The sequence below is a fragment of the Bombina bombina genome, chromosome 2 (assembly GCF_027579735.1).
Source record: "Bombina bombina isolate aBomBom1 chromosome 2, aBomBom1.pri, whole genome shotgun sequence".
In the NCBI taxonomy this organism is placed as follows: Eukaryota; Metazoa; Chordata; class Amphibia; order Anura; family Bombinatoridae; genus Bombina; species Bombina bombina.
In genome coordinates, this window is record NC_069500.1 from 329823561 (window position 1) to 329840230 (window position 16670).

The following is a 16670-nucleotide window of genomic DNA, read 5'->3' on the forward strand; positions in this document are numbered from 1 at the left end:
TTTCAGACTGAAAATTTACTATTTTACCTTTTGAGCGGTACCGTAAGCCTGTAATGAATATCGGCCGTATTACATGACCTCCTTGTTATAGTGGAGGATTTGTAGTCTCAAAGTAGTGCCCTCTTGTTCGATGTAGGACCAAACGGCTTCAGCGGTTATTAGATTCTTGTTCTGTGGTCAGCGTCTGGGCTGATGCTGTGAGTACTTGCTCTCGCAATTGCATCCACCTACGTAGGCACCAGCCGATATTCATTACAGGCTTAAGATTGATCCAATACTCATTGAGCACAATCGTCTGCATATGAGAGTATCACACAAGTGCACTTTAGCTCTTTATTTATACAACCCCGTTCTTTTAGTGGTTGTATTTTATCCATACCTGCAACATATTAACTTTTTAAATATCATTATTTGTTAGCTAATTTTAATGTCTGTATTAGATTCCTTATTAATATCTTGACTGGACGTCCAGGATCTTGTATATTTTCTTTATAGATTTTATTGCAATACTGCTGTACTGTGTATATTTATATCTATCATTATTATTGCCATTTTAGACTTTTGATAACCCCTGGATTCATTTTATTACCTATTACTCTTCTGTAATCTGCTTTCTATCGAGCTAATCTCTAGAGTCTTAGGTATTTTTTGATATAGCCATTGGGTCAATACTAGAGTATTAAGCGACTTTCGAGCCCATTCTTATTTTAATATTATTTTTTTATATTGTTACTTATATTTTATGTCTGTTATTAATTAAATTTATATCTTCTAAATATTTTGAGAGTCTGTTGATTGGGAAATCTCTCTCCTAACATATAAATCTTGAGTATTCTCTCTTTATACTTTCCTAATCAGTTCTACCTTGGCTTTAGCGCCAGTACTACCTCTTTACTTTTTTCGTCTCCCATAGATAGGTCTGATGGTCTCTCTGTTGTACAACATTACTTCCCAGATACTATGTGAGGTCCTGGGACCCTCAGCCAAAGTTTTTGGATGCTCTAGTCGTCCTATGGTAATTTTTACCTATGTTTGTTTCGCCTCTGGTTCTTATCAGGATCAAGCAATATAGATTCAGTAATCCTGATTGCTCTGGTTTGACAGTTTTGTATGCAGATGTCTAGTTGCCCTCCTATGTTCATTCCCTTTGTGTACGGACCTTCTGTCTCAAGGTCCATTTTTTCATCAGAGTCTCAAATCTCTAAGCTTGATGGTATGGATATTGAACGATTAGTCCTCGGCAGAGAAGTTTTTTGTTAGTTATTAAGACTTTGTTACAGTTTCGCAAGCCTGGGACAATTTATTATAAGCCTGGAAGACCCTTATTTTTTGGTGTATGGATCTTGGTTTTTTCCTGGCATCCTATTAGAATGCCTAGAATTTTGCAAGATGATTTAGATAAATATTTATCTGCCAGCTTTTTTTTTTTTTTTTTTTTGAGAAAGGTCAAATTTCTGTTTTGTTATACAAGAAGATTTCTAATCTTCCTGACAATCATTTTTTTGTCCTAGCTTTGGTTAGAATTTTACCTGTTAAGCCAATTTCTCCTCCTTGGAATCTTAATTCAGCATTGAAGGTTTTGCAGGCTCCTCCTTTTTGAGCCTATGCATAAAATAAGATAGTTTTCTCCAACATAGGTGTGTCCGGTCCACGGCGTCATCCTTACTTGTGGGATATTCTCTTCCCCAACAGGAAATGGCAAAGAGCCCAGCAAAGCTGGTCACATGATCCCTCCTAGGCTCCGCCTTCCCCAGTCATTCTCTTTGCCGTTGTACAGGCAACATCTCCACGGAGATGGCTTAGAGTTTTTTAGTGTTTAACTGTAGTTTTTATTATTCAATCAAGAGTTTGTTATTTTAAAATAGTGCTGGTATGTACTATTTACTCTGAAACAGAAAAGAGATGAAGATTTCTGTTTGTAAGAGGAAAATGATTTTAGCAACCGTTACTAAAATCGATGGCTGTTCCACACAGGACTGTTGAGAGGAATTAACTTCAGTTGGGGGAACAGTGAGCAGACTTTTGCTGCTTGAGGTATGACACATTCTAACAAGACGATGTAATGCTGGAAGCTGTCATTTTCCCTATGGGATCCGGTAAGCCATTTTATTACAGACAGTAAATAAGGGCTTCACAAGGGCTTTTTAAGACTGTAGACATTTTCTGGGCTAAATCGATTTATATATAAACATATTTTATACTCCATAGCCTTGAGGAATTATTTTAATCTTGGGAATTTTGTAAAATAACCGGCAGGCACTGTATTGGACACCTTATTCTCTAGGGGCTTTCCCTAATCATAGGCAGAGTCTCATTTTCGCGCCTGTATTGCGCACTTGTTTTTGAGAAGCATGACATGCAGATGCATGTGTGAGGAGCTCTGATACATAGAAAAGACTTTCTGAAGGCGTCATTTGGTATCGTATTCCCCTTTGGGCTTGGTTGGGTCTCAGCAAAGCAGATACCAGGGACTGTAAAGGGGTTAAATATAAAAACGGCTCCGGTTCCGTTATTTTAAGGGTTAAAGCTTCCAAATTTGGTGTGCAATACTTTTAAGGCTTTAAGACACTGTGGTGAAATTTTGGTGAATTTTGAACAATTCCTTCATACTTTTTCGCAATTGCAGTAATAAAGTGTGTTCAGTTTAAAATTTAAAGTGACAGTAACGGTTTTATTTTAAAACGTTTTTTGTACTTTGTTATCAAGTTTATGCCTGTTTAACATGTCTGAACTGCCAGATAGACTGTGTTCTGAATGTGGGGAAGCCAAGGTCCCTTCTCATTTAAATAGATGTGATTTATGTGACACAAAATTTAGAGAAAATGATGCCCAAGATGATTCCTCAAGTGAGGGGAGTAAGCATGGTACTGCATCATCCCCTCCTTCGTCTACACCAGTCTTGCCCACACAAGAGGCCCCTAGTACATCTAGCGCGCCAATACTCCTTACTATGCAACAATTAACGGCTGTAATGGATAATTCTATCAAAAACATTTTAGCCAAAATGCCCACTTATCAGCGAAAGCGCGACTGCTCTGTTTTAGAAAATACTGAAGAGCATGAGGACGCTGATGATATTGTTTCTGAAGGGCCCCTACACCAGTCTGAGGGGGCCAGGGAGGTTTTGTCTGAGGGAGAAATTTCAGATTCAGGGAAAATTTCTCAACAAGCTGAACCTGATGTGATTACATTTAAATTTAAGTTGGAACATCTCCGCGCTCTGCTTAAGGAGGTGTTATCCACTCTGGATGATTGTGAGAATTTGGTCATCCCAGAGAAACTATGTAAAATGGACAAGTTCCTAGAGGTCCCGGGGCCCCCCGAAGCTTTTCCTATACCCAAGCGGGTGGCGGACATTGTAAATAAAGAATGGGAAAGGCCCGGTATACCTTTCGTCCCTCCCCCCATATTTAAAAAATTGTTTCCTATGGTCGACCCCAGAAAGGACTTATGGCAGACAGTCCCCAAGGTCGAGGGGGCGGTTTCTACTCTAAACAAACGCACCACTATACCCATAGAAGATAGTTGTGCTTTCAAAGATCCTATGGATAAAAAATTAGAAGGTTTGCTTAAAAAGATGTTTGTTCAGCAAGGTTACCTTCTACAACCAATTTCATGCATTGTCCCTGTCACTACAGCCGCGTGTTTCTGGTTCGATGAGCTAGAAAAGGCGATCACTAGTAATTCTCCTTCTTATGAGGAGATTATGGACAGAATCCGTGCTCTTAAATTGGCTAATTCTTTCACCCTAAACGCCACTTTGCAATTGGCTAGGTTAGCGGCGAAAAATTCTGGGTTTGCTATTGTGGCGCGCAGAGCGCTTTGGTTAAAATCTTGGTCAGCGGATGCGTCTTCCAAGAACAAATTGCTTAACATTCCTTTCAAGGGGAAAACGCTGTTTGGCCCTGACTTGAAAGAGATTATCTCTGATATCACTGGGGGCAAGGGCCACGCCCTTCCTCAGGATAGGTCTTTCAAGGCCAAAAATAAACCTAATTTTCGTCCCTTTCGTAGAAACGGACCAGCCCCAAGTGCTTCGTCCTCTAAGCAAGAGGGTAATACTTCTCAAGCCAAGCCAGCCTGGAGACCAATGCAAGGCTGGAACAAGGGAAAGCAGGCCAAGAAACCTGCCACTGCTACCAAGACAGCATGAGATGTTGGCCCCCGATCCGGGACCGGATCTGGTGGGGGGCAGACTCTCTCTCTTCGCTCAGGCTTGGGCAAGAGATGTTCTGGATCCTTGGGCGCTAGAAATAGTCTCCCAAGGTTATCTTCTGGAATTCAAAGGGCTTCCCCCAAGGGGGAGGTTCCACAGGTCTCAATTGTCTTCAGACCACATAAAAAAACAGGCATTCTTACATTGTGTAGAAGACCTGTTAAAAATGGGAGTGATTCATCCTGTTCCATTAGGAGAACAAGGGATGGGGTTCTACTCCAATCTGTTCGTAGTTCCCAAAAAAGAGGGAACGTTCAGACCAATCTTAGATCTCAAGATCCTAAACAAGTTTCTCAAGGTTCCATCGTTCAAAATGGAAACCATTCGAACAATTCTTCCTTCCATCCAGGAAGGTCAATTCATGACCACGGTGGATTTAAAGGATGCGTATCTACATATTCCTATCCACAAGGAACATCATCGGTTCCTAAGGTTCGCATTCCTGGACAAGCATTACCAGTTCGTGGCACTGCCGTTCGGATTAGCCACTGCTCCAAGGATTTTCACAAAGGTACTAGGGTCCCTTCTAGCGGTGCTAAGACCAAGGGGCATTGCAGTAGTACCTTACTTGGACGACATTCTGATTCAAGCGTCGTCCCTTCCTCTAGCAAAGGCTCACACGGACATTGTCCTGGCCTTTCTCAGATCTCACGGATGGAAAGTGAACGTAGAAAAGAGTTCTCTATCTCCGTCAACGAGGGTTCCCTTCTTGGGAACAATAATAGACTCCTTAGAAATGAGGATTTTTCTGACAGAGGCCAGAAAAACAAAACTTCTAAACTCTTGTCAAATACTTCATTCCGTTCCTCTTCCTTCCATAGCGCAGTGCATGGAAGTAATAGGTTTGATGGTAGCGGCAATGGACATAGTTCCTTTTGCGCGCATTCATCTAAGACCATTACAACTGTGCATGCTCAGGGATGAGCTTCCGCAGACCAGAGTGGGTCATTGTCACGACCGACGCCAGTCTGATGGGCTGGGGCGCGGTCTGGGGACCCCTGAAAGCTCAGGGTCTTTGGTCTCGGGAAGAATCTCTTCTACCGATAAATATTCTGGAACTGAGAGCGATACTCAATGCTCTCAAGGCTTGGCCTCAGCTAGCAAAGGCCAAGTTCATACGGTTTCAATCAGACAACATGACGACTGTTGCGTACATCAACCATCAGGGGGGAACAAGGAGTTCCCTGGCGATGGAAGAAGTGACCAAAATCATTCAATGGGCGGAGACTCACTCCTGCCACTTGTCTGCAATCCACATCCCAGGAGTGGAAAATTGGGAAGCGGATTTTCTGAGTCGTCAGACATTACATCCGGGGGAGTGGGAACTCCATCCGGAAATCTTTGCCCACATTACTCAACTGTGGGGCATTCCAGACATGGATCTGATGGCCTCTCGTCAGAACTTCAAGGTTCCTTGCTACGGGTCCAGATCCAGGGATCCCAAGGCGACTCTAGTAGATGCACTAGTAGCACCTTGGACCTTCAAACTAGCTTATGTATTCCCGCCGTTTCCTCTCATCCCCAGGCTGGTAGCCAGGATCAATCAGGAGAGGGCATCGGTGATCTTGATAGCTCCTGCGTGGCCACGCAGGACTTGGTATGCAGACTTGGTGAATATGTCATCGGCTCCACCATGGAAGCTACCTTTGAGACGAGACCTTCTTGTTCTAGGTCCGTTCGAACATCCGAATCTGGTCTCACTCCAACTGACTGCTTGGAGATTGAACGCTTGATCTTATCAAAGCGAGGGTTCTCAGATTCTGTTATTGATACTCTTGTTCAGGCCAGAAAGCCTGTAACTAGAAAAATTTACCACAAAATATGGAAAAAATATATCTGTTGGTGTGAATCTAAAGGATTCCCTTGGGACAAGGTAAAAATTCCTAAGATTCTATCCTTTCTTCAAGAAGGATTGGAGAAAGGATTATCTGCAAGTTCCTTGAAGGGACAGATTTCTGCCTTGTCTGTGTTACTTCTCAAAAAGCTGGCAGCTGTGCCAGATGTTCAAGCCTTTGTTCAGGCTCTGGTTAGAATCAAGCCTGTTTACAAACCTTTGTCTCCTCCCTGGAGTCTCAATTTAGTTCTTTCAGTTCTTCAGGGGGTTCCGTTTGAACCCTTACATTCCGTTGATATTAAGTTATTATCTTGGAAAGTTTTGTTTTTGGTTGCAATTTCTTCTGCTAGAAGAGTTTCAGAATTATCTGCTCTGCAGTGTTCTCCTCCTTATCTGGTGTTCCATGCAGATAAGGTGGTTTTACGTACTAAACCTGGTTTTCTTCCGAAAGTTGTTTCTAACAAAAACATTAACCAGGAGATAGTCGTGCCTTCTTTGTGTCCGAATCCAGTTTCAAAGAAGGAACGTTTGTTGCACAATTTGGATGTTGTTCGCGCTCTAAAATTCTATTTAGATGCTACAAAGGATTTTAGACAAACATCTTCCTTGTTTGTTGTTTATTCTGGTAAAAGGAGAGGTCAAAAAGCAACTTCTACCTCTCTCTCTTTTTGGATTAAAAGCATCATCAGATTGGCTTATGAGACTGCCGGACGGCAGCCTCCTGAAAGAATCACAGCTCATTCCACTAGGGCTGTGGCTTCCACATGGGCCTTCAAGAACGAGGCTTCTGTTGATCAGATATGTAAGGCAGCGACTTGGTCTTCACTGCACACTTTTACCAAATTTTACAAGTTTGATACTTTTGCTTCTTCTGAGGCTATTTTTGGGAGAAAGGTTTTGCAAGCCGTGGTGCCTTCCATTTAGGTGACCTGATTTGCTCCCTCCCTTCATCCGTGTCCTAAAGCTTTGGTATTGGTTCCCACAAGTAAGGATGACGCCGTGGACCGGACACACCTATGTTGGAGAAAACAGAATTTATGTTTACCTGATAAATTACTTTCTCCAACGGTGTGTCCGGTCCACGGCCCGCCCTGGTTTTTTAATCAGGTCTGATAATTTATTTTCTTTAACTACAGTCACCACGGTATCATATGATTTCTCCTATGCAAATATTCCTCCTTTACGTCGGTCGAATGACTGGGGAAGGCGGAGCCTAGGAGGGATCATGTGACCAGCTTTGCTGGGCTCTTTGCCATTTCCTGTTGGGGAAGAGAATATCCCACAAGTAAGGATGACGCCGTGGACCGGACACACCGTTGGAGAAAGTAATTTATCAGGTAAACATAAATTCTGTTTTTAATCCTTTTGCCTATCTATTCTGCTAGAAGAGTCTGAGCCGTCTGATCTCTAGTGATTTTCCTTATCTTGTTTTTTTTTTGTCGGGATAAGGCAGTTTTGAGGTCTTTGTTTTCTTACCTAAGGTTGGGAGTTTGGATTTTATAAGTCGGGGATTTGTTGTCCATTCTTTGTCCTAATCCTAAGAGTTCTTTAGAGTGGCTTCTTCTAAACTTAGATGTTGTAGGAGCCTTAAAGAACTATGAAGATGCTTCTAGGTTTGCATGCAAACATCTAGTTTGGTCTCTTTTCTGGTTCCAGTGTCAGAAAGCTTCTGCTGTTTCTTGGTTTTAACTTTTTGATCCATAGATCTACTTGGAGGTGGGTCAGCCTTCTCTTAGTCAGATTACTGCTCATTCTTCCAGATCAGTTAGAAAAAAAACCAATGTATATATTATGTTTTTTTTATCACAGATTGTTTTGTGTTTGTCACGAGCTAGGAACTTGCTCACATACCAAGAACATTTTGTTTGGTAGATTGTATAGCACTTGGGCACATTCGGCTGGATGGAATGCACAGATGCGTTCCAAATCACTGTGTGGCGCACGTTTTCATGAGGGGTATGTGTTGTGAGAGCTTTGTTTGTCACTAAATATTGTGTGATTTTGCACCATATATGTTCACTTTTTTGATCTGATGAAAAGGATGTTATATTCCTGAAACGTCATCCAATAAAGCAGACTTTTTTTGTTTGGAAAATTCTGAGAGTGCATTTTTTTTTACTGGAACTATTTGCACCCAGATGGCTGGTCTTGGAGGGAGGATTCATTTTATATATTTTCGTGCTCATTCTTTGAGTTCTTTTGGGTTGTGGATTTTGTTTCATTGTGAGATTTTTTTTTTTTTTATTCCACCCTTATTTCTCATTACTTATGGACTTCACTGCTTGGGTATTAGTTCCCAGGAGTAATGGGTTGTGGACTCTCACCACCTGTATGAAAGAAAACAATTTACCTGTTATTCATTTCTTTCATGGGGTTGAGAGTCCACGAGAACTCACCTTGTTTTTTGGGTTTGTTTTATTATTTTTTTCCCTCTCCCTGCTCCTATTTTTTTTTTTTGCTCATTACTTTAACTACCTTACTAGCTTGGCTATACTTCAGACTGATTTACCTGTGAGGTGATATGGGTTTCTATAGGGCTCTTGGTGTTTTGGGAATGTTTGCCTCCACCTAGTGGCAAGGAAATAAATTAATTTATCAGGTATGCATACATTTATTTAATTTTACTAAAGATAGTTACAAAGTAATACTTATTGTTTTTACTTTTATCATCAGTTATTTAAAGAACTACAACAGATTTCACAGTGCTAAATAATAAATGTATATATTTATATTAAAGGGCACTGTAGTTTGGAAATACACTTGACTGTACATGTAGTGAAATTTCATGGGTTTAAAGGGTTAAACAGCCTATTTATTATATTTAGTGCTGTGGGTAATACTAGCAAACATACTGCTAATACTGATAAATCTCTCATTAGCCAGTGTTTCACTATAATACATTTTAGCCAGCTTGATATCATATATTTGTAGTTTATATTTAATGACATCATTTCTTTTTAGGAACAGAGATGGACATGTGCAATTTTGGACATCCCCTCGAGTACTATCATCACTCCGACACTTGTGCCGGAAAGCACTTCGCTGCTTCCTCACTACCTATCAAGTTCTCGCTTTACCCATTCCAGGAAAAATGAAGGATTTCCTTACCTACAGAACTAATCTTTAGGCTTCTTGTCTGGAAACAAGGAGTATGTGATGGGGACCTCTTAGAACTATTAACAGCACTTTGGAATAGGATTGCAGGTTTTCTAAATAGCTTGTATCAGGATTTATGGTCACCTACAACCGATTCTTTCCTCAGTCAAATACACCAGCAAATCCTAAATATATATATGATAAAGGTCATATGGAAGAAATGCAATCTAATTACAGACTACAGAAAAATAATCTACAAACCTACCAATGCAAATCGGTTGTGAAACATGCCATAACATTTGTACAAAAAATCATTACCTATTGCATCCATTTAATGTTTATATTAGTCTTGAAAAAAATTATGCTGCATAGTCACAAACTTCTAAAATATTTTTTTTTATTTTTTGTTTCCCCCCAAATTCTAGTGTTTTAAAGCCTTTAAAATGTATTTGTAATTGTGCATGAAACCACAAACTTAACATTTCTTTCTAAATGTCCCTGTTCTGCTTTACTAACATAACTGAATCTATTGTTCTGTTGCCCTACCATTTTTGTTTCACACTTGTTTAAGTTGATACCTCTGCCAAATAGTGGAGTGCTTATAAATCATCTTTGCAGAGGATTACAAGAGCATCCATTCCGTGATCCTTTCAATGTGAATGAATTGATTAAAAAAATCTGTTATCAGACGCTCGCACTTAAAATGAAAAGTACCATATGACACATTGTTGCTGACTTGTTTTCTAAATGTCACTGTTTGAAGTTTTAAACTAATCTTACATTTTGAAACCATCCATAAGAAACGGCCATACAGTGTGTCTTGCAACACTAGAAGTTAATATTCAACTATGATCACACCAAGTAATTACAATATATATCTGAATTTTCTGCTCTAGTATATATCATTCATATGAAAGCATACTTAAAAGGACAGTAACTATACACCAATTTACATAGTCATATGCAAAAGTTTAGGCACCCCTGACAATTTCCATGATTTTCATTTATAAATAATTGGGTGTTTGGATCAGAAATTTTATTTTGATCTATCAAATAACTGAAGGACACCGTAATATTTCAGTAGTGAAATTCGTTTTATTTGATTAACAGAAAATGTGCGATATGCATCCAACCGAAATTAGACAGGTGCATAAATTTGGTCACCCCAAAAGAAATATTGCAATAATATTTAGTAGAGCCTCCTTTAGCAGAAATAACAGCCTCTAGACGCTTCCTATAGCCTGTAATGAGTGCATGGATTCTGGATGAAGGTATTTTGGAGTATTTGGACCATTCCTCCTTGCAAAACATCTCCAGTTCAGTTAGGTTTTATGGTTGCCGAGCATGGACAGCCCGCTTCATATCACCCCACAGATTTTCAAGGATATTAAGGTCTGGGGACTGGGATGGCCATTCCAGAACATTGTACTTGTTCCTCTGCATAAATGCCAGAGTAGATTTTGAGCAGTGTTTTGGGTCATTGTCTTGTTGAAATATCCAGCTCCAGCGTAACTTCAACTTTGTGATTGATTCCTCAACATTATTCTCAAGTATCTGCTGATATTGAGTGGAATCCATGCGTCCCTCAACTTTAACAAGATTCCCAGTACCGCCACACAGCACCACAGCATGATGAAACATCCACCAAATTTTACTGTGGGTAGCTAGTGTTTGTCTTGGAACGCTGTGTTCTTTTGCCACCCGGCATAACGCCCCTTGTTATGACCAAATAACTCAATCTTTGTTTCATCAGTCCACAGCACCTTCTTCCAAAATGAAGCTGACTTGTCCAAATGTGTGTTTGCATACCTCAATGACTCTGTTTGTGGCTTGTGTGCAGAAAAGGCTTCTTCTGCATCACTCTCCCATAGGCTGAATTGTTGAACGATGCACAGTGACACCATCTGCAGCAAGATGATGTAGGTCTTTGGAGGTGGTCTGTGAGCTGTTTCTAATGACACGGTGAGCCCACGGATCATCTTAATTACTGTTGGGAATATCACTCCTGACCAGCAGGAGGAGGCAAAGAGCACCACTGCAAAAGCTGTTAAATACCACTCCCCCTACCCACAATTCCCAGTCATTCTCTTTGCTTGTATCAGTTGCAAGGATGGGTAAAGATAGGTGTCTGATTCTTCAATCAAGAGTTTATTTTTTAAGCAGAGCAAGTTTGCTCTGGTTTTCTTTGGGGTTTAGCCGTAGTCCATGTCAGTCTCTTCAGTAGAGCAAGTGGTGGCTTTTAAGCATTTGGGAACTTGTGGGGTATAATCCCACTGGGCCTCCCAAGTAATTTCATGCTGCCCTTGGTTGAAAGTTTGAGTAAGTTTACTCAGCCTTTTTTTTCACAGGTTCATGTGAGGTAGGAATCCCCTCTCATACCAAGTGAGCTGTCCTGCTGCCGGACAGATTTTTGAGGTAAGTGCCTATTTTTTTCCCTGTTTTTGATATAGTAGAATTTGGCACTTTGACAGTTAATTCTGTCTAAATATACAATCAGCCTTCTAGGTTAACTGTTCATTGTATGGCAGTTTTGCAGGCACTGGGGATGTTTGGCTTCTTGTGGGGGGCAGACTCTCTTTCTTTGCTCAAGCTTGGGTTTGAGATGTTCAGGATCCCTGGGTGGTAGATATCGTGTCCCAGGGTTACAAACTGGAGTTCAAGAATTTTCCTCCCAGAGGCAGGTTTCTTCTCTCCAGGTTATCTGTAAACCAGATAAAAGGAGAGACGTTCTTACGTTGTGTTCAGAATCTTTCCGACATGGGAGTGAGAGTTCCTGTTTCGGTTCAGGAACAGGGTCTGGGTTTTTATTCCAATCTCTTTGTCGTTCCCAAAAAGGAGGGAACTTTCAGACCTATTTTAGATCTCAAGAGTGTAAACCTGTTTCTCAGTGTTCCGTCTTTCAAGATGGAAACTATTTGTTCCATTCTTCCTTTGGTTCAGGAAGGTCAGTTCATGACCACAGTGGATCTAAAGGATGCGTATCTGCATATTCCCATTCACAGGGATCCTAAGATTTGCCTTTCTAGATAAACATTTTCAGTTTGTAGCTCTTCCTTTTGGTCTGGCAACAGCTCCCAGAATTTTTTCAAAGGTATTGGGAGCATAGTTGGCGGTGCTTCGAATTAAGGGTGTTGCAGTAGCTCCTTATCTGGATGACAGTCTAGTTCAGGCTCCATCTTTTCAACTAGCAAACTCCCATATGGAGTTGTCTTTTCTGTGCTCCCACGGTTGGATCGTGAATTTAGGAATAAGTTCCTTAATTACGGCTACAAGAGTGGTATTTTTGGAGACCATCAGAGATTCTCTAGAGATGAAAATTTTTCTGACAGAAGCAAGAAAGTCAAAGATTTTCAATACGCGTCTTGCTCTTCAGTCCCTTCCTCGGCCATCAGTGGCTCAGTGCATGGAGGTTAAAGGTCTGATTTTTTGTCATGGACATCATTCCATTTGCTCGGTTCCTCTGCAGTTATGTTTGCTCAGACAGTGTAACGGGGATTATGCAGATCTATCTCCAAAGATTGTTCTAGATCAGATGTCCAGAGATTCTCTTCCATGGTGGTCTCAGGATCTTCTCTCTCAGGGAACTTGCTTTCGCAGACCTGCCTGGGTGATTGTAACCACGGATGCCAGTTTGCTGGGCTGGGGTGCCGTCTGTGGTTCATTAAGGGCTCAGGGTCTATGGACTCGGGAGGAGTCGGTTGTTACAATAAATGTTTTGGAACTGAGAGCAATTTTCAATGCTCTTCTAGCCTGGCCTCAGCTAGCTTCAACCCAGTTTATCAGGTTTCAGTCAGACAACATAACGTCAGTGGCTTACATCAATCATCAGGGAGGAAACCAGAGTTCCTTGGCCATGAGAGGTAGCCAAGATTATTCAGTGGGCGGAGATTCACAACTGTTGTCTGTCTGCTATCCACATTCCAGGGGTGGACAATTAGGAAGCGGTTTTTCTGAGCAGACAGACTTTTCATCCAGGTGAGTGGGAACTTCATCCAGAGGTCTTTCCCAGCTTGATTCTCAGTTGGGGGCAGCCCGAGTTGGCTCTCATGGCATCTCGTCAGAATGCCAAGCTCCCGAGGTACGGGTCAAGGTCAAACGATCTTCAGGCTGTTCTGATAGATGCTCTGGCAGTTCCTTGGACTTTCAGTCTGGCATATGTGTTCCCTCCATTTGCTCTTCTTCCTCGGGTCATTGCTCGGGTCAAACAAGAGAGGGCATCGTTGATTCTCATTGCTCCGGCGTCGCCTCACAGAATCTGGTTTGCAGATCTGGTGGAGATGTCTTCCCTTTCACTTTGGCGGCTTCCATTAAGGAAGGACCTGCTTCTGCAGGGTCCCTTCCTTCAGCCAAATCTTGTTTCTCTGAAGCTGACTGCTTAGAGATTAAATGCTTGATTCTTTCTAAGCGTGGTTTTTCTGAGTAAGTCATTGAGACTATGATTCAGGCTCGTAAGCCTGTGACTAGGAAGATTTATTATAAGATTTGGCGTATATATTTGTATTGGTGTGAATCCAAAGGCTACTCGTGGAGCAGAGTTAGGATTCCTAGGATTTTGTCTTTTCTCCAGGAGCGTTTGGAGAAAGGTTTATCTGCTAGTACCCTGAAGGGTCAAATTTCTGCTTTATCTGTTTTATTGCGCAAGTGCCTGGCAGATGTTCTTTCTTTTTGTCAGGCCTTGGTTAGAATTCGACCTGTGTTTAAGTCTACTACTCCACCTTGGAGTCTTAATTTGGTTCTTAGAGTCCTTCAACAGGCTCCGTTTAAACCTATGCATTCTTTGGATATTAAGATGTCCTCTTGGAAGATTTTGTTTCTGGTGGCTATTTCTTCGGCTCAGAGTTTCGGAGCTTTCAGCCTTACAGTATGAATCACCTTTTCTTATTTTTCACTCGGATAAGGTAGTTCTGCATACTGCCTTGGGTTTTCTTCCCAAGGTTGTTTCTGATAAGAATATTAATGAAGATATTGTTGTTCCTTATTTGTGTCCTAATCCTTCTTCTCATAAGGAGTGTTTGTTGCACATCCTGGATGTGGTTCTTGCATTGAAATATTATTTGCAGGCGACTAAGAATTTTCGCCAGTCTTCTTCTTTATTTGTTGTCTTTTCTGGGAAGCGTAAGGGTAAGAAAGCTACGGCTACTTCTCTTTCTTGTTGGTTGAGGAGTGTAATTCACTAGGCATATGAGACTGCTGGTCAGCAGCCTCCTGAGAGAATCACGGCTCATTCCACGAGGGCTGTTTCATCTTCTTGGGCTTTCAAAAATGGAGCTTCTGTAGATCAGCTTTTCAAGGCTGTGACTTGGTCATCTTTGCATAATTTTTCAAAAGTTGATACTTTTGCTTCAGCAGAGGCTTCTTTTGGGAGAAAGTTCTTCAAGCAATGGTGCCTTCTGTTTAGGTTAACTGTCTTGTCCCGCCCTTATTATCCGTGTCCTCAAGCTTGGGTATTGGTTACCAACAGTAATTAAGATGATCTGTGGACTCACCTTGTCATTAGAAAGAAAACATAATTTATTCTTACCTGATACATTTATTTATTTCTTGAAATGGTGAGTCCATGGTCCGCCCTGTTTTTCAGACATTTTGCTTTTCTATAAACTTCAGGCACCTCTGCACCTTAGATTACTTCCTTTCTCCTTTCACTTTGGTGGAATGACTGTGGGTAGGGGGAGTGGTATTTAACAGCTTTTGCTGTGGTGCTCTTTGCCTCCTGCTGGTCAGGAGTGATATTCCCAACAGTAATTAAGATGATCAGTGGACTCACCGTGTCAAGAAATAAATTTATCAGGTACGAATAAATTGTTTTTTTGACTGTTCTCACCATCCTTTGCCTCTCCTATATTTTACTTCTGGCCTTAACAAGAACTGTGCCTGTGGTCTTCCATTTCCTCACTATGTTCCTCACAGTGGACACTGACAGCTTAAACCTCTGCAATAGCTTTTTGTAGCCTTCTCCTAATGTTGAACAATCTTTGTTTACAGGTTATTTGAGAGTTGTTTTGAGGCCCCCATGTTGCCACTCTTCAGAGGAGAGTCAAAGAGAACAACAATTTGCAAGTGGCCACCTTAAATACCTTTTCTCATGATTGGATGCATCTGTCTATGAAGTTCAAGGCTTAATGGGCTCACCAAACCAATTGTGTGTTCCAATTAATCAGTGCTAGGTAGTTACAGGTATTCAAATCAACAAAATGACAAGGGTGCCCAAATTTATGCACCTCTCTAATTTCATTTTGATGCATATTGCACATTTTCTGTTAATCCAATAAACCTAATTTCACTACTGAAATATTACTGTGTCCTTCAGTTATTTTGATATAATGAAATTGCTGATCCAAACACCCAATTATTTATAAATGAAAATCATGGAAATTATCAGGGGTGCCTAAACTTTTGCATACAACTGTAGAACTTCATGTAATAAGACACTACTATAAAAAAGAATATGCACAGATACTGAAGAAAAAAAAATCTAGTACAAACCTTTTGAAAATGTACTTAGAAGCTCCCAGTTTAGCGCAGTTGATGAGGTTAGGCTGGGACACCCACTGAAAGGGGCTGGGAAAACAGAAACAGACCCCCCCCCCCACCCTGCATATGAAATAACAGATTATACAAACAGGAGCAACAGGTATCTGTAGACAACAGTATTCATCTAAAACTTTGGGGCTTGGTTAGGAGTATGAAAATCAGCACAATATTATTAAAAAAAAAATATGCAAAACTTTACATTTAACTATACATAAACACTCCCAGAGGGACTCTATAAATGGAACATCTACAAAACATTTATGCAAAGAAAAATCTAGTTTACAATGGCCCTTATACATTTCCTTTTAATTTCAAAGCGAGTTATGTTTGTGTACAGCTAATCCCTAAGATTAATTACTTACTGGGTGAGAAGGAAAACCTGCTTTTTTCTTTCTTGATTCAGATGGTGCATACAACTTTAAACAACTTTCCAATTTACTGTTATTAAATTTGCTTAATTTATCCTCTGTTGGAGAAGTAGCAATGCATTACTGTGTGCTAGCTAAACACATGCCTCTTGTCAGTGGCTCATCTAATCGGCAGCTAGCTCTCAGTAGTGCATTGCTGCTCCTTGCTATGTGTGTGCTTTTTTAACAAATCAGTAAATTGGAAAGTTGTTTAAACTTGCATGCTCTACCTGAAAGTTTAATTTTGACTTTACAATGCCTTTAAATACTGTTTAACATTTTACCTAGAAAACTTATTCATCTGTTTTAGTTGATTTGAAAGGTGCATTAAAAAGGATATGAAACCCAAACTTTTCTTTTGTAATTCAGACCGAGCATACCATTTTAACCCCTCAATGACCACGACACATACCCTGTACGACGCTGGTCGTTTACAGCCGCGAGACTGCGCTATTAAAAATGCAATCTCCATAAGGACCAGCGACAACCAGAGAAAGGTTGTCGCTGGTCCTTAAAGGGTTAAAAAAAGTTTCCAATTCACTGCTATTATCAAATTTACTTTGTTCTCATAGTATTCTTTAATAAG

The 16670-nt window shown here is 40.7% G+C and overlaps 1 protein-coding gene across 1 annotated transcript in view; it reads left to right on the top strand.

Moving 5' to 3' along the window:
* The window catches only part of WSB2 (WD repeat and SOCS box containing 2), a 152604-nt gene extending 136170 nt beyond the window's left edge, over window positions 1–16434 (top strand). The window contains exon 10 of the mRNA XM_053701682.1: window positions 9012–16434. Coding sequence (XP_053557657.1) covers window positions 9012–9177 — 166 coding nt within the window. The 3' untranslated portion in view covers window positions 9178–16434. The remainder of the gene's footprint in view (window positions 1–9011) is intronic.
* Window positions 16435–16670: the final 236 nt, after the last annotated feature.